The sequence below is a fragment of the Phoenix dactylifera genome, chromosome 7, assembly GCF_009389715.1.
Source record: "Phoenix dactylifera cultivar Barhee BC4 chromosome 7, palm_55x_up_171113_PBpolish2nd_filt_p, whole genome shotgun sequence".
NCBI classification, from domain to species: domain Eukaryota; kingdom Viridiplantae; phylum Streptophyta; class Magnoliopsida; order Arecales; family Arecaceae; genus Phoenix; species Phoenix dactylifera.
Window position 1 is genome coordinate 13,299,151 of NC_052398.1, and position 25,331 is coordinate 13,324,481.

The following is a 25,331-nucleotide window of genomic DNA, read 5'->3' on the forward strand; positions in this document are numbered from 1 at the left end:
GACATATTTTCATATTTCCATTTAACTGGCTGAACAAGGAACTTCAGAAGCCCACTCTTGATGTGTTTTGAGACCATCCGGTCTCACACATCTTACCAAGTATGATAGCATGTATAAGTACTGCATTTACGTAGTTGTATTATCATGTGAAAGCATTTGAGAAGTATTGACCATGCATTTCTCAATTAAATGCCACATAGGAATCCATGCATGGTATTTCGAAACTTATGATGATATCCTGTAAAGCTAGCTCTATAGGTGAAGCAATTGTGTCTAAAGGTTTGTTTGGTTGGAATATGTCCGCTTATGAAATAATCCGACGATTCCTTAAAATTATTTATCTAAAAAAATAATTAAAGAAAAAAATAAACTTTGTCATATTTTGTTGGTAAAAAAATTACTATAGAAGATAGTATTAGAAAAGGATTACTATGCTTAATTGGGGGTAATCTTATACAATACTTTTGAATAAACAATTCAAGTAATAATATTTTTTTCCGTCCATTCGATGTCTATTTATTGCCCACTTACATAAACACTAACAATATTGATTATTTTAAATATTGAAATACATTTACATAAATATATAGTTACATAAACATTGTTTAATTTAATATTATACATATATTAAAAAATATATTCCTTATTATAAATAAATTTTAGTATGTTTTGGTATATAAATAAATATATTAATTATTAATAGATCCTATGTTGGATTTATTGATAATTAATAATTATTTATTAATAATTAATATTTATCAATAAATATATCAATATATTAAATATATTATTTATAAATATTATTAATCAATATATTAACATAATTAATATTAATAATATAATTATTATAATATTAATACAAAAAAGTGAGGGTATTTTATTAAAAAATAATATTTTCAGATTATCTCCACTCGGTAATCTAGTATGGGGAAACAAATACCACCCTTGGTGGTAATTATTTTACCTACTCTCAAAAAAATAGATATAAGATTCACTATTTATTTTACCATTTTTCGGATCTACTTTTCATACCAAATATGATAACCTGACATGAGATTTATTTTCCAACTCCAAATTACCCCCCAACTAATGGGCCCTAATAAAAAAATAGTAGATTACGGACTTGTCAACCTTGTTTATGGGCAGTTTAGCTGTACCATGACCTTTTCTTGTGGGCCCTAATAGAAGAATAATAGATCAAACCCATAACCTTCACCTGTAATCACAGCCCGAATAAATTCTCTCTCTCTTCTTATTCTCTTTCCAGTGAACTTCAGCGATCCAGTAACGAGCCTTTCTTTTACGTCTTAAAGCTGGTCTTTGGTCAGAGGAGTTCCCTCTCACCGAGGTCTCTATTGTGGTGCACGAGGCCGACCATTCTGATCTTTGTTTTAGTTGATTGAGGCCACACGGGTGGCCATTGGAACATGAGTAGTTTTATACATAATTAAGTTCATATGCACTTCATTATTAATGAAGGTAAATACGTATTCGTAAAGCCAACAAAGAGGGCTAGCTGCAAATGGGTTGGATCCTGAGTGACCCCGACCTGACCTGGTTTTTTGTTCGAGTTCTAATTTTGGACCCAGGCTCGACCCGGTTGAAAATCGGGTCGGGTCCATGCCTACAAATTTTGATCCGACTGGTCATTCGGATCGAATTGGGTTCGGATTGGGTTCGGGTTTGGATCTATATATTTTTATATTCAAAATTCCACTATATAATAGTAAATAACATCAAGCAAAAAAAAAATAGATCGGATCAGATCCGGATCTGGGTCGAAATTGGATGGATCCGACCCGACCTGAAAAATAGAACGGGTCCAAATTTAGGACCTGGCCCAGCTCCGTGGGTCCTAAAATTCGGGTCGGGTCGGGTCACGGGTCGATCCGACTCATTTGCAGCCCTAATGGTTAGTTGATTAGGGTGTGGTCCGGTCAAATTTTTGTATTAGAAAGAAGTAGAACCTGAATCGGACTCTGATTCACCTTCGCGTCCGACATTGCATGGATCTAGCACGGCTCCGGGGCAGCCTGCACCTGTGCAAGGCAGGCCATGCCAATCCAAATTTGACGTCTTTTTTCACATGACCTGCTTTGAATTAATTCTCATTGGATTTGTAGTTTTATTCGGTCGATTAATCTAGTTGTATTGAAGGTGTTTAAATCAAGAAAAATGATGGTTTCTGAATTAGTAATATTAAAATAGAGAAAACATAATAAATATTTTAAGAAACCATCAATAAAATCATGGATTTGGTTTTAAACTTTTTAAAATTCAATTGCCGAAGTCATTCATTATGGTCTTAGAAAAAGGAAATTGTTGAAAAATTTCTCAACTCTTTCCCTTGTGTTATAAGTTTTGTCATGTAAAGTGATCACGATGAGAAATTAGTATAAATATTTATATGACAGAAAAATTAGATAGTTCACATCAGAACGAAAGTTGAGGCACTTGTAATTGAAATGGCATCAAAGGTTATATATATATATATATATATATATATATATATATATATATATATATATATATATATATATATATTCTAATTTTATAATCGTCGTAGTAAAAAAAATAATTAAAAAATATTTCTATTTGAAGGTCTTAGAAGACCTCTGATTTTCGAGAAGCCTTCAGTAAATTCTTCGCAAACAACTGGAGTTTTTCTCCGCACTGGCTTGAGCTCCACCCAATTATAATATGAGCCAAGCTCGAGCATGCGTTAAACACTTGAGCATGATCGTATGCCTACGAGAAGTTCTGAGATTATGTAGTACGTTCTTCAATCGCAATGCAGGAGTTGAAGTTGTATTTTTAACATGAGTAACATATTCATGTAATTTTATGAAAGAAAAGCTATATATATATATATATATATATGTCGAGTGAGAAATTATACCTTATACTGCATGCACTAATATAGCTGTGCAACATACCAATCTCCGCATTTTTTCTTTGTGAACTAATCATCGAGACGATTCGGCCACAGTTATCGGATGGATCCAGGAGGAACTGAGGGGTGAGAGTACATACCACCCATTGGTTCGGGATATAAAGATGATGAGGAGGGATGGGGTGGCCGTCGAGGCCAAACATGTATTTAGAAGCCAATGGGGCGGCCGACTAGGTGACTGCCTTTGCGGCTCATCATTCAGGGTACATCCTCTGTGCGGGAGAGGGGGAGCTGTCATTTGCACTCCGCGAGTTAGTATTTTTTGATTTTATTGAATGTATTCATACATGTATTGTATAAAAATTCATTTTCAGTAAAAAAAAAAATCATTGAGACGAGCACCTAAATAGAGTCGCAAGGAGAAGATACAATGATTGGTATGGTGTGCGATGATGTAGGATATAATTTCGCCAGTCCAGGTTGATGAATATCAGAAAGAAAAAAAAAGAAGAAAAAATCATAGCCGTGCTTTCCTTCATCGTCCATGGCACGTGCCGAAGGCTTGCGATGCTGTAGTTTCTCTCGCTTTCCTTCCCCTTCCCGCTTGCCAACCGGCACTATTTGTTTCCATAAGTCGCCCGAGAACCGGTATTCATTTCTCTTTCTTTACCTCGCGGGAGAAAGCGAGACCGAGTCGGAGAGTCCCGTCCTTCGCCGACCGAGACCACCGGCAAAGGAAACGCCGCCGCCGCTGGAAACCGACGATTCAATCGTCCCGCCGCAAGCTCTTCCGGCGAGGTGGAGCTCCGTCGAGGTGTCGGCGGATGGAGTCCCGCGTCCTTTTGCGAGACCGCTCCCGATTACCATGACCGCATGCCCCGAGCCCCTCTCGGATCTCGGCGGTGCATCCACCCCTCTCTTCCTCCCGATTGGACGCTGCTTCTCGACCCGCCGTCATTACTGACGACGGAACCGGGTACCTCCGATGATCCCATCCTATACTATTCTATCCTATCCCTCAATCTGTTGACGATAATATTCTCTTTATCAGCTCTTTTTGTTGATTGATTGGTTTCTTGATCTCATGCGCCGTGTGGATTTCTTTGTTTTTCTTGCTTCTTGATGCGAGAGATGATTAGTTTTGGTAGGGCACTGGTTCTTGAGTTCTTTGTTGAGCTATTCTTTCGCTTTTAGGTTTCTACAAAGAACAAAATTACAATCCAAGAATTACATCAAAAAGGAAGGAAAAGAAAAGAAAATATGACCCAATAATCGGATGATGTGAAAGTGACCATCATTTGAATATCATGCAACCAAGAAAGTAGCCATTCCGGCTACCTCTGTCTTGGGATATGTCAAAGAGATGAAGCCATGCCTTGGAATCGTATCTCTAGTTCCATTGGCATAGTCTCTGAGACATCTAACCCCAAAGAGATGCCCTATCCGGCTGAAGAGACCAGCTTTTTGCTGCTTCCGTAGTTTGTTTATAGTTAATAGAATTTAAACTAAATTGTATATATAACCATCAAGATTTGTCCAGCTATATGTAGCTGGCTTGATGAATGCTTCTCCACCATTTAATTGATTAGGGTTGCGTCTTCTCTATTTGCTAGATTTTTCAATTTGTTCTCACGATTTCCCTTGATTTTATCTCGATTCCTTTATTGGCCCCTCAACGTGCACGTATAGATCCAACCTCATGCATGTCTGCCACCATTTTATATTCGACTGGTCTAACTCATTACATCCTTTGGCATACTCATTTTTCTGTCTGCCACCATTTTATCACCTCTAATATTGCCTCTATTATGCTTACTGGCATTCTAAAAGAATCTTTGTTGCTAAGTTTACAAGACATTGGTGGCTGTATTTTTTCACCTAATTATAATATTCAAGGGCATGACAATCATGCAACATTATAAATCATAGGTTTTCTTTTCTCTTTAATGTATTTCTGTGCGATTCATGATAACAAAAACAATCATAAATGGCTTCTCTTGGTCATCAATTCTTAGAAGGTTGAGCCATCATTTATCTTTTCACTAAAATTTGACCATTTTTTTTAAAAAAAAAACTTAGATCGCTGACTTGGTAATTATTTCCTCTGTTTTTTCAGATTTGCATACTGTAATGCCAATCAAAGCTATAGTGTATACATGCAACATGAAACTTCCTCTTAATTATCTATATGAAATTAATTGATGACCAGTGTGAAGAGATGTTAGTTTAAGATGGACCTTCTGATAGAAACTTGAATCTTATTTGTTTTACCATGATTTCTTGTATCAGGCGAAACGGTCATATTTCATCTAAAATGAATGGAATAACCCTGTTCCCTCTGTAGGCATTGGAGGTATCATCTAAAATTATAGAAACTGTCATATTTGATTTTTTTTGTTAAGTTTCATCTACCACCTTGCTGGTGTTGAAGTTATTATTATCTATTATAGTACGTGAAACTCATAGCCTGATCCTCCAGACTTTTCAAAACCTCTAACTCAACAATGCATTCAAATAAAATTTGAGAGCTAATTCACCATGAATATAACTATTATGTATTATTATAAGTTGGTGTTGCTGTTGTCTCTACCCTGGTTCAAGGAGGAGGGAAAGGACATATAGTTGAAGCTACATCTTCCACATCTGCTTTTCCTTTTCCCTGAAATCCGCCTCCATGATGCATGCCTTCAAATATTATTTTGTGTTACTATACTTACTCTTCTGTTTGGAGTTCCTACTGTTGTTGGTGTCTACAATGAATCACTAGTTGCAATTGAATTGAAATGCTGACAATGATAATGAAACTCCTTTACCAGCTTTTATAATATGAAGTGGCTCATCTATAAAAAAAAGGGTATATGTATCCAGGTAAAACCCTAGGCTCCTAGAGTTCTATCTGATTAGACTGCCTTTTTTTGACCATTTTTTCTGCAAAAAAGGAAAGGTAAATTTTCCTGGGACAATACAAAAGCAACAATTTCCTCATGTGTCTATAGGTTACCACATATTCGGCACAGGAAAACTGTCTCTTGCTTTTTGCTCTTCCAAGATAGTTGAGAGTCTCCCCAAAAAACATTTGCTTCTTCTTCTTAAAAATTGATCTTTCCACCATTTCCAGGAACATTATCCTTTGTCTTTACTCTCAGAATGCTCCAAAACTTTAAAGAATACTATATAGACTTTAGATTTTTGGTTATGCTTATAATGGTCATTGGACAACAATTAGGTATATATTTAAGCCCATGCTACTTTATTGTGCTGTTTTCCAATAACTATTATCTGTTTAACTTTCTTCACAACAAATACCTTACCATCTAGAAAGACTTTATAATCAATATAATCTCAAAACCTTTCCAAGACTTCACTAATGTGATTTTTTTGAGACAATTTTTTGAGGACCTAAAAAAAATTCAGTTACTTATTTCCTGTAACATTCTGTTTCAGATTCAATGCACTAGCCTTGTGAGTGAACTATCATAGAGTTATGACTTGTTACACTTTTGAATACAAATTTTTGTATAGAATTCAGTATTCAATAACTTTCAGGATCCTTTTAGTGAAAACCAATACTCAAAACACCCAATTTATCATGCTTGTGATGAAGCATCCTTCTTGCTCTATTATGGAGCCATGGAAGTACTCTTTTATAAAGTATTGGGAGTTGGGTTTTCTATGTGCAGGAATAAGGCAGGATGAACGATCTTTAGAAAGGTTATAGTATTCTAAGACCAATCAGTTTGCAATAGCTGAAGGTGAAACCCAGAAGGATTATATCTTTAGTTTTTTATATCTTGTTTTTGCAATTATTTAAGCTAGCCCAAAACCAATTCAACCAAATCCATAATAGTGGTCAGGTGTACCAATATAGAGTAAAACAAATAAAATCTTTTTTAAATGATTAAAGTACATTTTAAACCTATAAAAATTATAAAAATAATTATAATGATATTATATCAAGTTAATGAAATAAAAGTATTAAACCTATTAAATATCAGAATATAGTAAGGTTTTTTTGCCCGTGTAACCTTTAGAGTAGATTGCTTAATGGCAAGATGCAGATTACCATTCTTTAGTTTTGACAGAGTAGGCAGCTACTGCCAACCAATGTGTCCTAGGTGTTGATCATTAATAAGACTTTTAAATGGTACAAAGACAGTTGAATCCCTGCATAGGATTCCAATTTTAGTATTTTAAACTTTTTAGATGATATTTAACTAGTGTTCCTTCAAAGGTAACATTTAAGCTGTCCAAGATCGAATTAGTGGGACATTAATAGGGCAATAATTGCTATTAACCATATACACAAATGAGATTTCTGTTGAGTTCTTCCTTTTTTAATTATTCAATTAGATTCCTGAGTTGTTTTCTCTTTGATTGATGCTTCAAAGCCTTTGGTAAATGTTTTATTTACTGTTCTTATACATGTCCACGTAGTTTGCATGAAACAAATTAGAGGATGAGGAGATTCATCATGCTCCAAGTTTAAAAGGATTTAAAATATTTATGCAACTTTTAGAAAGAAAGCTTTGGTGGAATGCTTATTTGGACAAGATGTTGGGATTTTCAAACCATAGAGTCAATTATTTTTTCCCTTCAAACTCCTGGTTACATTTTTGAACTTCTATGACAAGTCCACAGATCCAGACCAAGATGATAAGAGTAAAATATTTTTTGATGTCAAGATCACATCAACTGATTTTTGGAAACCTCAAGCTGATCAAACTCTGGGCTTGTCGACATCTACATTCATTGTCTTCTTCTAAGAGAAGAACTTGGTGCAACACTGCTAGAATGGTTTTAGGCAATGTTTCACAAAACTCACTCCCGCTATTGGAATCGTGATTTTTTCGGCCCAACTTGATGCATTTTAATATTATTTTGCATTTGTTTGATGTGTTTACGATATATTGTAATAAAGTTGAAGAGGATACTAGAGGCAGGTAGCATGAATGATGAATAGTGAGGCACTTTTGATTTTTTTAAGTTTTTGATGCTTTATTTAGTGTTATACAATTAGAATGAAGATTTGATTAAGAATTACGACACAGTTTTGGGAAGGTTTTATTGTACTGCCTTTTCTTCTAATGTAACACCAACAGTTGTCAACATCACTGAAGGACTACTTTTATTTCATACTCCTTACATGGATGCATGTTTAAAGCCAAAAACATAATGAAATTAATTCTTTCAATTACACCCTTTGCTCAAATGCTATACCTGATCAAATAGAAGGTTTTGCAAGTGGGCAATATGTTGTCATCATTGTTATTATGCCTCTCATTTTAAGTTGGAGGTGGAAGATTAGCATGATATGTTACATCATGCCATCATAGACAACTCCTCTTTTACCTCCTCACTAGTATGCTAAGTGGAAGAGATTAGTAGTGCTTGTTTGAGTTTTGTTTCTAATCCCTTCTTCTGCTTCCTCCTCATTTATGTTACTGTACCTGTTCATTCTTATGGTTCAGACACTATACTATAGGTCTAGCATCATTATATAACCATTTATATCTCATAATCTTCAACCATAGAAGCATGAGTAAAGAAAGAAAATTGAGTAGCTTGGATGACATTGGAAGCAAAAGTATTGTTATGGTATGATGGTAATGATGGTGTCAAATACCACTTGTTGGTCTACTAAGATTTGATGCTCTAACCTTCTATTGGACTTCATTAGGCACTTCTTCCAGTGCAACCACTTTTGTGTGAAAACTAGACAAATTTTGTTTGAGCAGATTATTTTTCAATACATATGCTTATCGCAAGAACATGATTATGTCTTATTTCTTGAAACCCATGATTGAAAATTTTATCTATTTTCCAATCTCTTGAACCAAAAAAAGGAAATGAAAATTTATTACTAGCATGATATTGAAATCAAACAAAGCCTGTATAATAATATTAATGCATATTGTACAGTTGAAAAAAATTATGCTGATTGTTTTCTAATTTTTAATTAATTTTTTAAAATATTAAAAAACTACGACAGATGCAGGAAGCTAGCTATCTTGATTGCATCCTAACATTAGGAATGCACCAAGATGGTCTGAATGGAGTAGGATGTAATTTTCCAATTATTTTTCTTTCTATTCTTGTTGTCAATGGCTGTTTCGGTCTGTCACGACCTTCCACTACCATTGCAGGAGCAAACCAAGATAGAACTCAGTACTGAGATTAAAACCCTTGATATGTAGTATGACTAATATTATCTACATAAAACAAACCTGGCTATTTCATTTATTATGCTTGTAATTTGTTTGAATCAAGGACTGAGACCCTGAGCATACTGACCCCTACCAGCCTAAGGTTTGTTTGCCTTGGGATCAGCCCAAACCGGATCCAGACCTCCTACATTGGCCAGAATCAAGGCAGATCGGGCTTGTATTGCCCCCAAACCAGACTGAACAGTGCGACATTGCTCCTGATGACTTTGCAATTGGGTATTAATTAGCTTATTCTCCACCATTTCAAGGTGGGAATGAGCTGAGGAAGGAGCCAAGATGGATTGAAATGTATTGAAATCCATTGTTGGCCTGGAGCAACGTCCAGCTAGCTAAACGACCTCCCCCCACCTCCCTCATTTCTTAAAAAATCCGAGAAGTAAATCAGCATTATTTTAAAAAAAATGGTTGGTGCTTAACAACAATGTCTGCGAGCCCTCTGGGTATTCAATGTGGCATTGAGGTGAGGGCCTATATTTGTCTAACAAAAACATCACCATGGTTATTTAATAATATTATAAATGTATTCTCTCCTTATTATTGTAAGCTATTTATTTTGAATCTTGGTAGTCTTTGGTACAATTAATTCATTGATCTCTAGTTACCTAACTGCATGTACATGCAGATTGTTAGTCTTAACAAATATGTTTTAAATGCATTTTTTTAATTCCAAGTTATGTGATGTCATTCCATAAACATGGTATGTGAAATGCATATTTAACATCAACAACCATGACTATGGCACTTAAACCAATACTCTTGGATTATTCTTGCAAAAGGAACATAACATTAAGATAACAAAGCATAAGTTACAGCATGCAAACAATTTTGGAGACCAAAATGGGCTATGCTAGGGTCACTGGCCCTCTCAGACCATACTATTATTGATATGATTGGTGCGATACAGCATGTGCCGTACCCACACTTGGTTTTTCTTTTTTGGTACAATACCCACACTTGGTTGATATGGGTCCCATGCACGTACCTCAAATGTTGGTCTGGAGTGCGGCAGGAAATAACTAAGGATCTCCGAGTTTATTGAAAAGGTGCTTCTTAAATGTGATTGAATTTAAATCCATGTGCTAATACAAACTTTTTCTAATATTTTCTAAGTTACCACAAATATATCATCCTTGACTGTTTTGCTGAAAAGATGACGGAAAAGTAATATCCTGACCATCTCTAGCAGTCCCATGCTTAGTCAAGTAAGAAACTTGCGATGGGCTATTGGGTCAATTTATGTCATTAAACAAGTGTGTCTCTACATGATGTCAACTATATAATCTCTGGACTTAAACTTCAAGCCTGCGCCCTGGTGGTATAACCAGGGGCTTGTACTCTTTGACATGTGCCTCCTTTGTTCAAAACAGAGAATCATATAACCAACAATATAAGGATGGGTCAAATTACAAAAGTTTCCCTATCAATGATCAAAAAAGATTTACCCAATTCAGTGTAATATATTCCTCGAGCCCATTTCTTTCGCTATGTTTTGTTCTTGCCATTTTAGCAAGCCAGTCCACACCAAAGTTGCAATCCCTCTGAATTAAGGAGAGAGATTGACCTTCTCAAAACAACAGCCTAGGAAATATTATACATAATGTTTTGGATGTAAGTGGAGCAAACACTTGGTCCGGAAAGAAAAGTGGCGATGGATCAATCAACTTCAAGGATGATCAGACCATTCTCCACCTTTAATCCTTTTATTGAGACCTTCTAGGTCGGGCTATGCATGAATTTTGATGGCCTTGAGAGCAGATTGAATTGGGTTATGCATGAATTTTGCAGGCCTTCATGCTTCCTATTGATGATGGGCTCCCCCCAGTGTCTAGGAATCATCATTGGAACCATCAAAAATGGATATGTTCCATCCACTATCAGAACCCTAAATCATGGTCAGTGTTTGCCTTTCTTTGAATGTCGATGTATCCGTTTATGATAACTCCAACTTTGGCCGTCTTCTCTCAAGAATGCTAGTAAATCATGAGCTTCCATATTTCCCGTGTGTCTGGCAGTGGTAACAATGGCAAGCTAGAGTTCTCTTCATTCTCCTTGTCCAGGTGATCGCTTATTAACTAGCTCGGTCTAGTCTACGTTCATTTATGTGAACGGTTCTGCTCATTTTAGGTACCACTGCTCTGCCAGGGAAGATGCAATGAGGAGTTTCAGCATCCAGAACTAGCAGATTCTATGAAATACCTGACCGAACTTGCATATTGAAGCCACTATTCTGCCAACCTTTCTATGCTTCCGGGATTTGATATTTTCATTTCTATAGTTAAGGTGAATAGAAATATTTTTACGCTAATTTCTTTTTTTTTTTAAAAAAAAAATAATCTTGCCACACGAAGAATTCGAGGCATACGGTTGTGGGTGTTACTGATTGGAATTGGGTAGTCTTTTGAGATGGATAATAGAGGCTGTACAAAGCCTAGTTTTGATTCATATGTGGGCAATCCCTGTTAATGTCCCCAAAATGGGGGAACCGTCATTTTTATAGCAGACGCTGTAAATTTTAGTGTCTCTCTTGTTACTGCACAAAGATTTGATTTTAGGATGGATGACCATTGTTTCTACATATGAAGTGGGAACTCTCGAAACTGGTCGTCTGATCAAGATTCGAGCACCATTGTTGCATGACGCTCTAGAGGGCAAAGGGCAGAGCCCATCAAATCAGACCTGCTGCTATATTGAGCGAGGCCAAATGTTTCCCAGACCTGGAAGCAGCCTCGGAATCGCGGCACCGCTCGAGGCATAACGGCCGCCTCCTCCCTCATATGTGTAGGTCCACACCGCGAGTTGGGACCAATGTTCGCCGCCTTTTGGTTATTCTTGCCGTCCCAACATCCGAAAAAGACAAAATTCAGCCGGGGAGACCGAAATGTTGCTACAGTATGTTCAGAACACCTCCAAAAACAAAACAAAGAGAGAGAGAGAGAGAGAGAGAAAAGTTTCCATTCACAGGCCAAGCACACCAAGGCACGCTTGAGTGCATCCAACCTATCATCGTATCGAGCAATTTTCTGGCATCGGGTGGACCCAGATGCACAACTTACTACGTACAACTCCAAGCAAAAGAGATGATGACAATATCCTGGTCAGTCACTCTTCTGTTACAGCTGATAGATAAGAATCCAGGGCATCTCCACCGACACTTCAGGCTCAGCATGCCACGCCACAAAAATATGCATTCAGTACAGCCTTTTTTTATCTTGGACAATTTCAGTTTGTTTCACAAAGCAAATACCTAAGAATTAAAGTAAATTAAGTGGGCCCAATGGAGCCCCGGCAATAAGCAGATTAGTGTCTTAACATGAAAAGAAGAATACAGCGACGCTCCTACCCTATCCTAATCGCCCTACCAGTGGCATTTGCATAAGACAGCTTGCAAAGCTTCCAACTTTTTTTCCTCTTTTTTTTTCTTTCCCCCAAGATCAGAAGGCGGCCTACAATAACATCTGAGTCCCCACCAGTCATCATCTCCTGCCCTTTCTTATGGAATGGCCTGTCTTGCGCTTATGACGGCTGAAATCTGACACAAAACGGAACGTCTGACCGCACCCTGGCTCTTGGCACACATAGGGCCGGTCACCAGTGTGGACCCTTATATGCTCTGTTCTTGCCCACGCCCACTTGAACGTCATGCTGCACCCCTTCCACGGGCACTCGAGTGGGCGATCATCCATGTGCACCTTCCGATGCTGCACCAGATACTTGTGCGAGAAGAACTTCTTACCACATCCTTTGACAGGGCAGATGTCGCGCTTGTGCAATGTCAGATCTTGTTTTGTGCTAAAGCTCATCGAGCACCCCTCGATGTCGCACGTATACTCCCCATCCTCGTCCTTGGTTACAGGATTTGTAGCCTGTGCTTTCTTTGCTTTCCTCTTCATATTCTGCTTCCTGCCTGCCGATTTAGTCTTGACCTCTTCAATGGACTTCGATGGCCGTTTTCGGAGGCGTGTGCTCGGCCCCCCTTCAGCTTCATCTTTCAGATTCAATTTTTTCCGGCTAGCCATCTCGGCATGCTTCGAGCGGCTGCTTCTTAGAACCCTTCCACATGGTGACGAGGGAGTCCCGGCCGCATCCTCCATATTCTCTGGGTTCTCTATTTGGGTGCGTCTGGCTTTCTTGTTGCTCGTCTTCCTTGGAGGCTTCTTCCTCTTCTTTCCAGATTTTCTTGCGGCGGCTGCATTGCTAGTTGATGGGATGCTTTTGGAAGGCGCATCCTCAGAATCTGTCTCAGCCTTAGACTTTCGACTGGTGCTTTGAGAGTATAGTTTTTCCACATGATCATGCTCTTGAGCTTCATTTCCATGAGCTAAATATGGATGAACCTGATTTGACATCCAAACCTTCCCGCACCACCTACCGGCAACAACTATTTTCTTCTCCCTGCCTGTTCTCCTCCCAGATGCCTTCGGCTTTGCTGGGGAGTTGCCTGGGGAATTGCAGCCAAATGCCTTGTATATGACTGCATTGTATGGCATCTGCTTGCTGTAGAGGGGGAACTTGCTGAGATTAGCACTGTAATACAGGTTGATGCCCAATTTCACAGCCCAGTCACTGTTCATAGGTATGGCTTCCTCATCTTCCAAGGCTGCTCGGATTCTCTCTTGGTCTTCCTTAGTGGCCTCTTTGAAATGAACATCCTTCCAAGCATAATCAATTCCCAACTCTTCTGCCAATAGTTTCGCCTCTGCTTCTATTTTAGGATAGTCTGGACAAAGTTTTTGGCAAGTCACATATAAGGTCTAAAAACTTGGAAGGATGACATTTCGCAAGTGAAAATGGAAGGATAAGATTTTGCAAGAGAAAATGAAGATATTAAATCTGCAACCTGACTAAATGATACATGCATAGCATTTTAGTCTTATCATCATGACCGCTCTTGCTATAATTAGACTTCAAAGTTTACAAAAACTATAAGCATTAACATCAAGACCACTCTTTCCGTAATTCTATCAAATTCAAGACTATTTTTGCATACAACCAATGCTCAATGAAAAACAGACATCCATACGGTGAACATTTCTAGTGAGATATACAAAATATGCTAAAGCGGTAAAGCCTACCAAGAAAAATGCATAGGTATCTAAGCATTTTGGAATAACTTGATTACTGCAAGTCAGTGACTTCAGAAAGATACCTAGCATGACATTTTCTCAACCACAGAAGTGGCAGTTACATCAACATTCAATTAAAGCACCAGCCAAAAGGAACTTATTTTATTCAGGAAAAGAAACATGTAGAATTAGAGCAAAGGAAGCAAAGGCAACGAAAAGGGAAGGGACATATCTACTTCTCACTCTAGGTCATTCAATGGACAATACTAATGAAGCGTCTTCAAATTTCTAGAAGGGATAAATTGACATAGTAAGTACCTGATGCATGCCATAGATAAGAAGAGGTTCACAGGAACAATTTGAGAAGGAAAGATGAAAAAGGACTGCAACTACATCCTATGGGTTATTCAGCTATCTACAGGTTCAATAAATGATTGAACACCTTTCCCCCCTTCACTCATTAAATTGGGTCATGGGGCGCAGATTATTTTTCTTTTCTTTTGATTCCCTTTTGAGTTTGTTCCTTTAAAATAAATTTAGACAAGACTCCTACTGAGAAAGGACGAATATTAGGGGTTTTTAAAAATAAATACAAAACCTTTGGAGTATGTAATTTACGTAATTCTATGTGATTTTTTTTTTTTTTGAGGAAGAGAGAAAGGGAGTCCCACCCGTATTATAGTACCTAGGTCTATATTCTTGGAGATGATGCACCATACAAGACTTGAATCCACAACCTCCGGTTGCTAGGTAGAGGCATATGACCACTAAGGCAAACCCCAATTCATAAAATAGAAGTTTACTCCGATCTTCATCTTTCACGTAATTTGTTCTTGAAGACTGAGTCATGGAGTTGGCCCTTAGTTCACGGAGATGGAAATCTTCCGAACCTGTAATTTTCAGATTCCTGTTCTACCAACCAGAAACTTGAGAAAATTAGATTTCCTATGGATTGCAGTTACAAATCCTATTTGGAAGGACTTTATGAAGTGCAAAAAAGTCATGAAGGTATGGAAGATGACTTAGAAATAAATATACAAAAGAAAAAAGTTAGTTTGTTATGACAGAAACCATAGCCAAAGGCAAAAATTATCCAGGCAAACATTTGGAGCAAAGCTCTGTTGCTTACAGGTGTAACCACCAAAGTAGCTCCTATGTAAAGGTGACAGGAATAAAAGAACTGGGAATGTATACATTTTTCAGGGTTTCCTTAAGAATTATGTTGACCTGTGTTAATAATATACGGCATGAATTTATCACAAAAAGGAACTAAATAAAATAATCTTATATCTGATATCTAGCAGGAACTTAATTTAGAGTCACAGCCTTCAAGTTTCTCCTAGCACCACTTTCAGGCAATCATAAGTGAAATACGAACTCCATCATGCATCAAAAATGAGTTGGACTGCTTCACAAAATATCAATATATCATGTCAAATGCTTGCTAGGCCTCTTACCATATCTTACATAAGACTGAATTATAGCCAAAATAAATATAAAGAACTCATTATTATTGAACATAAGATCACAAAAGGTTTTTGGACAGTACAGCGGATCATAACTTCAGAGTTCAGATTCATTTGTGAAAACCAACTATTTTGCCAATTTATGCAGATAAATGCATAAACATAACAAGAAAACATAGAGACTGTAAAGTAATAACATAACAATAAAAATGATATAGAAGTGGTGATGCAAATATATGAATATAGACACATAAAAAATAAAACAGAACTAAAAATGACAGAAAAATTAAAAATAATTAACCTGGTACCACTGATCGCAGAAATAGATGCATAAAAAGTTCCCAAACTCACCTGGATGACACAAAAGCATAATATGCACACCACCTATTGGCTGAAGTAGCTTTTCAACCTCCACAGCATGTTCAAGACAAAAAACATGCATTCTAGAAGAATCTTTGTCGCATGCTTGCATGACCGGTAAGGCTGAATCCGTCATTTTAGTATTATCAGCATTCCTTGATAGAGTTGTTACAGCAGTACCTTTTGTTGGTTCAGATGAGTCACAGCAGACATCAGGTTGAATGGAGAGATTTTCAGAACCAGAATCTGGGTTCCCCATCTTCATGCTGCTCGGATGGTTGTCAGCAGTTCCAATGGCATGGCAACCACCTTCTGCTTCCCTGTCACTAAAATCTGCTGTTTCCTCCATGAATTTTATTGAACTATTAGAAGTTGTGATTTCCCTATTATCATCTAAACTATCTGCTCCAGCAGATTTTGCATTTTCTGGCTGATTACTGCCATGGAACTCCAATTTCAGCTGGCATTTCTCTCCAGCACCAACATTTGTTAGTCTACTTGAATCATCTGAACCAACAGTACAATGAGAATTTTGAGCAGTCCCATTTTGGCAATCTGCTCCAACTAAGGACAAATCTATCTCCTTATTCAGATCCTTTCTTGAACCGAAGTTTGGATGTTCATCTGGTTTGCATGATGATGGGGAGTCCTTGATATCATTTTCATCAGTACAAGCAGACTTCTCATGCAGAATTTCTTCCTCCTCAGCGTCTGATGTATCCCCATATGCAGAAGCTAGAAGATCAAGTGCAGAGATGCCTCTCTGACCTGTATCACCAGATAGGACTTCGACACTCTGTTCTGAAACTTGTACCGAATATCTGCTACAATGAACCCAGTAATCATCCACCGTATCTTCAACATGCCTCTCAATTTGTCCTGCACGGAATTAAGTAATTAGCAAAGAAGGGAAAAATGATATGAAACCAAAGAAGCATTAGGCAACTTTTTGTCTAAGAAACATATGAAACCACTGAAAAACACAAGGACACAAATATATAGTAGTTCGAAACACATGCTTGATTCACTGCTAAGAAAATACTGTATGACCATTTCTCAGATTCACAAGTAAAAACAGTCTGAAAGCTCAAAAATTTAAACTTAGCAAACTCCTCCCTTCACTGAAAGAACTATCAAGTTTCTCATCAAGATTTCTTCCAGGAGTTTTCATATAAAGCAACAAAGTGTAATCATAACTTCATAAAGTACTAAATTTATATTCAACAAATCAAATTTGCAAGTTGTCTCCCAGATCAAACAAGGAGATGATTATAGGAACAGAATAAAAGGTAATTCCTATAGCATGAGATGGCTACGTCATAGAGAGATTGTATATTCAATAGAAACAGTACAGTGAGAAGGTACTGACAGCTGATAGGACTTTATATATAACAATTTCCCATGCATCCTCATATACCAATTAGCAAACCACTAATATATGTAATTAATCTTGAATGACCCAGAATTTCATAATTATGCTATCACAAGAGTATGGTGTATGGCATGACCTGCTATATTTTCTTTATCAATTACCTGCTTCTACCATTTCATGACTACCATAATATCCTACAGGATGTTCCTGTTAGTAGATGAGAAGAAAATTAAGTACATCATTGAAAAAAAATCTAATGGCTCCCTAGAAGCATAACTGCATTTTGAAAATTGGTAATGTGATTCTCGTTCCCATGTGTCAGAATGGTTCCAGAGAGTGACTAATTAGAATACGTTCTTTAAACCATGGCTGAGTCTCCAAGTATAGCAAAACTCACATCCCACTAATATATATACCACATCTTAGTAATAGATGTAAGAGGCATCTTTCAGGTGTCTTGCTTTTTATTTTTTTGCTCTGATCTATGGTCATCTCTCCATCTTGGGGTGTGCCTGATTGCAAATAAATGACTGCCTGCAATTTGGTGCAATTCCAGTGCTTGTTTTGTTCTAGGCGCAAATTCGCATAGAACTCCAGTTTAAAGCTCAAGTTGTGCAGCTTGGTCTACAGACTTGAACAATCCTAGATTTAGTCATAGCAGTTCATAGATGAAGGCATTTATTGACACTCAAGAGTTACCGTTGCTGCTCTAGCACCAGCTTATGCAACTCCAGTAATTTAGCATCTTCAAGATCCTCAGTTGTCTTCATGGTATGTCGTACCGCCCCCAATGGCCTAGTTCTAAGCATACCGAGTTCTATTGCCCCTAAACCAGGGTGGTTTGGCATTTTGGCACAGAACAGGGACCAAATCGGGCAATTTCGACCCAAACTAGATGGTTGAAAGCGAGTCAGGCCCCACTCCCTCTCAAATGATTGAGAGGCAGGCAAAGGTCTCCCATGCCTTGTCTCTCTCTCTCTCTCTCTCTCTCTATTTTTTCTCCACTCAAAAATTGTGAAAAGAGGAGATTTTAATGATTAAAGAGCCCTCTCCCCTTCCCTCTTGTCCCCATTTTTTTTTTTCTTTCTTCATGCCATAAATCAGCCAAAAATGGGGAAATCCAAGGGAGATTGTGCCAAAATTTTGAATTTTAGCATGATTTTATAACAAGCTGCAGATCTACAAATGGTCTACGCAAGCCAAAATCACAATTTTTTGTTAAATATATGAACTTTTAGATTGAAAAATATTTTTGGGTTAAAAATAAGAATAAATAAAATAATGACCAAAAATTTTCTAAAAATTAGTATCATGCTTGGTGGTATGCATAATACTTGCTATCTCAATTGATAGCAATTTATTTAAATTTGGGCATAATCATATAAGTATCAACCTAAACCGAAATAAATTTTAAAAATAAGTAGTGATTAGCAAATATCCATTTTCAGACATCGACTATAACTAAGTTTTATGATAAGTTGTGCCTGATATGCAATTTGCTTGATTGAATTTATAACTGGATGGTAGTTTCATTTTAGGCAATCATCGAAATCCTAAGGAGGTTGGCGATCCAAATTCTCTCGCAGACGGTCTCCTCCAGTGGCTACAAGTGCAACTGGTCTACCTTTGCCATGATCCATAGCAGACAGAGAAATTGCCTCACACATAAGCGTTTCAACTTTGAATGACTTGGTATATGTTCATTACAATCTGAGGCTTGGATTGAAGTGTAGCGAAAAGGAAATGGAGTTGAAGTACAATGATCCACTCCACAATGATTTCATATACAATGAGGATCCGATAATTGGTTGGCTTGAGAACCAATAGCAACCAAAACTTGATGAGCCTGGATCGCCTCCTTGGACTGACCAATTTCATAGCAAGGAAGATTGGGTTGGATGCAAAACAATAGACAACTACACATGCCACACTCACATCTAGTCGAACAGCCACGGAGACTGGAAAGAAAGCCGATCATCATTGCAAAACTCCATGTCTGGGACATCCTTCTAGAATTTTGACCGACTTGTTGAGAAAAGACTACCACAATACCTGCTCTAATCGAGCAAATAGGGCTAGTCTGGGTGGTAGGTGGAGTCAAACCACCCAACAGAGCTAGGCAAACAGAGGCATCCAGGAAAAGAAAATTCCTCAAGTCAGCAAGAAAGAACAAGGAAAAGAAACTGCAGTTCCATTGCAGAGAGTGGATAACTCGTCTATTCACTCTGATTTAGAGACCAGTGAGTCCTCGAGTGGCCGGTTGTCCAGATCGCCTCATGATACCAGCGATGAGGATAATGATAGTTCGAGCAATGATGCATTTCATGGCTAGGGATGTAGTGGTGGACATGGTACAATTGCATGACTCGGCCTCAAGATCTTTGATTTATTAGTGAATTCTAGTTCAGTCATGCCACAGGATAGGGACCACAATGTATAACCTAGTAAAGCCGGCCTCTCGAGATCGTTCAGAACACGATGCTGCTATTGCAGATAACCTCGCACATGAAGTAGAATCCCTAGACGTCTCTGGATCCAACTTGGACATTAGATTCTATTCTACATAGCCAGGCTATGAGTTGCATGGATATCCTTCATTTGAGGCGTCATATTCAAGTGGCCACTGTCTTAGGCAGCTTACTGGTCAAATTTTGTTGCTTCTAGATCCGAATCAAACACCAGATCCTATTTCACATAGCCAGGCTGTGACTCACAAGAATATCCTTTGTTTGAGATGTCATATTCAAGCGGTTATTACCCTCCATCGTCTCATGCAGCTTACGAGTCAAATTTTGTTGTTGCGATCTTCGGATGGCCAGTCCGGTATCAGACAAAGGATCAACATCAAGGTGGCTGTCTAGCATGCGTAGGTAACGGGATGCAGGGATATCAAGCAGATTATGTAGAAAGGTGGAGTAACATCCAAGGCTTAAACTACGAGTGTGATCCTAACATCTACAAAGGAAATAAACACTCCATAAATTTTTAGATGTCAGTACACACTTTATGCTCGACGTCCATTGATATATTATATGTACATTTAAATGTATGTATTCATTCATTCAGTTATATGACAATTGCATTAATTATACTTCAAATCCATTTGATGACAAAAAAGACAATATCAAAATCACAAATTAAACAATCACAATGATTAAAGTAGTAACTAAAAACAAAAAAAAAAAAAAATAAGAAAAAGAATATAGTGTACCAATCAGATGATTGATATGCTATACCATATCATGTGTCAGTATAGTACTGAACTGGTACTGTACCATATTGGTCACCGATTAGCACAGCACCCAGTACCAGTTTAGCAGACCTAAACTCTCTTGCCCTCTTATTTTAAGTTTCTTTTGATTAAAATCTTTAATATCATCTTTGTTAAGGCTAATGTAGTTTTTGTCGCAAATGGACTTAAACATTTTAATCATACATTTTTGTGCATGAACCATCCACTTTAGTAATCTCAAGTCCATCCGATTTTATGAGGTTTCCATGGAACACCATTCTTGATGTGCTCACAAGCATGCCATCACAACATCAAAGGACACATCTTTGCTACTGTGGAGTGATTGATTAAAACCCTATTTGATTTTGATGAGATCAAAGCAATTGAGTATATTTCTTGTTTACTAATGAATTCAATTAAGTGTTTCAGTGAAAATCTTGTCTAAGTGTCTCAAGACTTGGTTCATAATTTTTGGATAAGTTAAGAAGTCAGCTTGAACCAAAGTCTGAGACTCGAGTCGACTCCAGAGTATCACGAGTCGACTCCAAGCGTATCAAGTTCACTGGCACGGGCTCGAGTCGACTCCAGATCTGTACGAGTCGACTCCGACTGAGAACAGACAGAAGAACACAAAGCTTCAACTCAGAACCTGTCAACGAGTCGACTCCCAAAGTGCGCGAGTCGACTCCGATGTTCACCGAGTCGACTCCAGGATAGTAAGAGTCGACTCCAAGAGGAACACAAAGAAAAAGTCAGAGAGCAGTTTTCGGGTCTGAGATTCGAGTCGACTCCAGTAAAACGCGAGTCGACTCCGATGGATGGCAAGTCGACTCCAAAGAAGGTGAGAGTCGACTCTCAGAGGAACACAAGAAAAAGTCAGAGAGCAATTTTCGGACTCTGAGATTCGAGTCGACTCCCGCAATATGCGAGTCGACTCCAAGACTCCGCGACCATCAACAGACAGAAGACCAAGTTACTGCCTCTGAGATTCGAGTCGACTCCCAGACAGCTCGAGTCGACTCCAAGACAGCTTCACATCAAAAAGGCAGAAGACCAAGTTTCGGAAACTGAGAGCCGAGTCGACTCCGAGGAAGTTCGAGTCGACTCCAAGACTGGACGAGCCAAAAGACAGAGAATCGGGAGTTCGGGCTCTGAGATTCGAGTCGACTCCCAGGATAGTCGAGTCGACTCGAGTGGATCAAATTCAAAATTGGATCCACGGACTTCAGTGGATGAGCTGACTCCGAAATTGCCAAGTCAGCTCCAGAAGTTGGCGAGTCGACTCCAGGTCAAGACGAGTCGACTCCCAGTCGTGAAGGCAATTTTAATTCAAATTTGGAACAGTTGCCGAGTCGACTCCGGAAAAGCTTGAGTCGACTCCCGCTACAGCCGAGTCGACTCCTGATCGCGCGAGTCGACTCTAACCCACCAACGGACACATTGTCAGGCTGCGCAGAGTGTACAGAACGGGCAGAAAAAGCTCTCTAACGGCTAGTTTCCGTGGGGGTTGGTTTAAATAGCCACAGAAGACTGTAGCAAGGCAGAGAAGAACCATTCCACTCCAACTAATCAAGCATTCAAGCTCTGCAACGTGTTCTTCAACGAAAAAGAGGAAGATCTGCATTTACTGCATCCACCTACATCTTTCCAGCAATTAAAAGCCTTCTCCTCCTGCATTCAAGTCGACTACTCACTCAAGAGGAGACCAGAAGTTTAAGAAGCCCTTCCTCTTCTCCAACTTAAAAGCGTTTGAGGGCTCTTAACTTCGTTATTGTTCATATTGCCATTTATCTGCTTTTGAGAAGCTGTATTTTTCTGTTTGTCTCTTTTATCTACACTTTTGTCTTTGCTTGGTTCAATCGGGGCATTGAATCAAGAGTATTGAGGTTGGTTGGTGAGCCGAGTGTAAAACCAACGTGTAAGGGTTCGATTGTGATCCCGGGAAAACAATCGGGGTTGGTTCTAGTCGGTGAGCCTGGGAAAACCGACCGAGTTCGTTGTGAGCTCGTAAAAAAACAAGTTTGGTTGTGAGCTTGGAAAACAACCGGCTGTAATCCAAGGGGTTATAGTGAATTCCCAAGAGAAACTTGGGGAGTGGACGTAGGAGCAAGGGTTAGCTCCGAACCACTATAAAAGCTGTGTTTGTGATTGCTTGTCTCTTACCATTACTCTCATTTCATACGCATCACAGCAACTAATTAATCATCTTGTAAAAAGCATTAATTAGTCACCCACAAACGCTTTAATAGTTAAAATTATTTTAAAACCCAATTCACCCCCCCTCTTGGGTTGTCTATCTGGGCAACAAGTGGTATCAGAGCCTAAACTCTTCCACCCAAGAGTTAAAAGATCAAAATGACAACCCCATTTGGATCTTCCCACATTGAGGGTCAGTCCACCCAAAGACTCCCTTTCTTTAATGGATCCGACTACTCATACTGGAAGGCTAGGATGAGAATATTCATCCAAGCCCAAGACTATGAGATGTGGACCATTGTAGTAAATGGCCCATACATCCCATCCACATATGTAGAGGGTATCACGGTACCCAAATTAGAAAAGGATTGAGATGAACATGACATGAGAAAGGCACAACTAAATTCTAAAGCTATGAATGTGTTTTACTGTGCCTTAGACAGAAATGAATTCAATAGGGTCTCTACTTGCAACTCTGCAAAAGAAATCTGGGATAGACTTGAAGTGACCCATGAGGGCACAAATCAAGTTAAAGAATCCAAAATTAATATATTGGTTCATAAGTATGAACTATTTAAAATGGATTCTAATGAGACAATCACTAGCATGTTCACTAGGTTTACTGACATTGTCAATGGCCTAAAAAGCCTTGGCAAGAACTATACTAACAGTGAGCTTGTCAGGAAAATCCTTCGGTGTCTACCAAGGTCGTGGGAAGCTAAAGTGACGGCAATCCAAGAAGCCAAGGACTTGAACAAATTACCACTCGAGGAGCTTCTTGGATCCTTAATGACGCACGAGCTAACCATGAAGCAACACAACGAGGAAGAGTCCTCCCACAAGAAAAAGGTAATAGCTCTGAAATCTACTTCATCTAACAAGGAATTATCTTGCAGTAGCAGCAGTGAAGGAGAAGAACATGAGGAAGATGATGGTGAGGCACTTCTTGTGCGCAAGTTCAAAAAATTCATCAACCACAAGAAGGCTTATCATCAAAGGAGAGGCCCCTCAAATTCCTACCGCAAGGACAAAGGTAAGGAAAGAAAAAATGAGGGGATTGGGTGCTATGAGTGCAAAAAGCCGGGACACATCAGAGCTGAGTGTCCCTTACTAAAGAAGGGCAGCAAGTACAAGAAGAAGAAAGCCCTTGTCACCATCCTATCAGACTCCGACACATCATCTTCATCATCGGATGAAGAACAAGAAGAGAAGGCCAATTTCTGCTTCATGGCCAATGAAAATGAGGTAACTTCCGAAACACAGCTTGATTTTACATTTGATGAACTTTATGATGCTTTTAATGAATTAATGATAGAATATAAGGCAATAAATCTTAAGAATAAAGAACTAAAAATAACTAATCAATCATACCTACATAAATACGATAAATTAGTTAAGGATAAGGATTTAATCACCAAAGAAAATATAGACCTTAAGACAAGCAACTAACTTTTAACTCAAAAGACTAATACCTTAACTAAGGATAATGAAAAACTAACTAAGGAACTCTCAGAACTTAAAAACCATAAACAAATCTTAAACAAGGATCTCACAAAAGAACTAAATGATCTAAAGGCAGAAAATCAAACACTAACCAAAGAACTTAACAAATACAAACCCTTAGTTGAAAAATTTACATATAGCTCAGAAAAATTGAATATGATACTAAATAGTCAACGAGCAATATTTAATAAAGCGGGTTTAGGATATCAACCAAGAAATAAACAAAAACTTCTTAGTAACTTCTTTGTTAAAGCTGGGAAAAGTAAAACTAAGAAAATAACCTGCTTTTGTTGTGGAACTATAGGTCATAAAGCAAATGTGTGTAATTTTAGGAAAGATAAAACAAAAAAAAAAAATTAAAAGGGTATGGGTTCCAAAAGGAACCAACTTGACTAACCATGAAGGATCCAAGAAAACTTGGGTACCTAAGATGACATGATTTGCTTGTGTAGGAGTGTCTTGCAGCCAAGGTCAACAAAAACTGCTGGTATTTGGATAGTGGCTGCTCAAGACACATGACGGGTGATAAGGATCAATTTTTCACCCTTGAAGCTAAGAAGGGAGGTGCTGTGACTTTTGGAGACAACAACCAAGGTCACATCATTGGTATTGGTAAAGTTCAAATCACCCCTTCTACTTTTATTGATAATGTTAGATATGTTGATGGTCTTAAGCATAACTTGTTAAGCATTAGTCAATTATGTGATAAAGGGTATGATGTTATGTTTAAACCATCACTATGCATTATAACAAACCCTAATGACAATAGTTTAGTCTTTAAAGGAATTAGACGTGGAAATGTGTATGTTGTAGACCTTGAAGATCTTGCAAAACATAACCAATGTTTAGTTGTTAATGAAACTAAAGATAATGATGCTAGTTGGTTATGGCACCGTAAGTTAGGTCATGCAAGCATGGACACAATAACTAAACTAGTTAAAAGAGATTCCGTGATAGGTTTGCCAAAATTAAAATTTGAAAAGAACAAAATATGTGAAGCATGTCAATTTGGCAAACAATCT

The 25,331-nt window shown here is 38.1% G+C and overlaps 1 protein-coding gene across 1 annotated transcript in view; it reads right to left on the reverse strand.

Annotated features, from left to right (window-relative positions):
• Positions 1 to 12,298: 12,298 nt before the first annotated feature.
• The window catches only part of LOC103712400 (lysine-specific demethylase REF6-like), a 32,803-nt gene continuing 19,770 nt past the window's right edge, over positions 12,299 to 25,331 (reverse strand). Inside the window, 2 exon segments of the mRNA XM_008798919.4 lie at positions 12,299 to 13,834; positions 15,998 to 16,885. Coding sequence (XP_008797141.2) covers positions 12,591 to 13,834; positions 15,998 to 16,885 — 2,132 coding nt within the window. The 3' untranslated portion in view covers positions 12,299 to 12,590.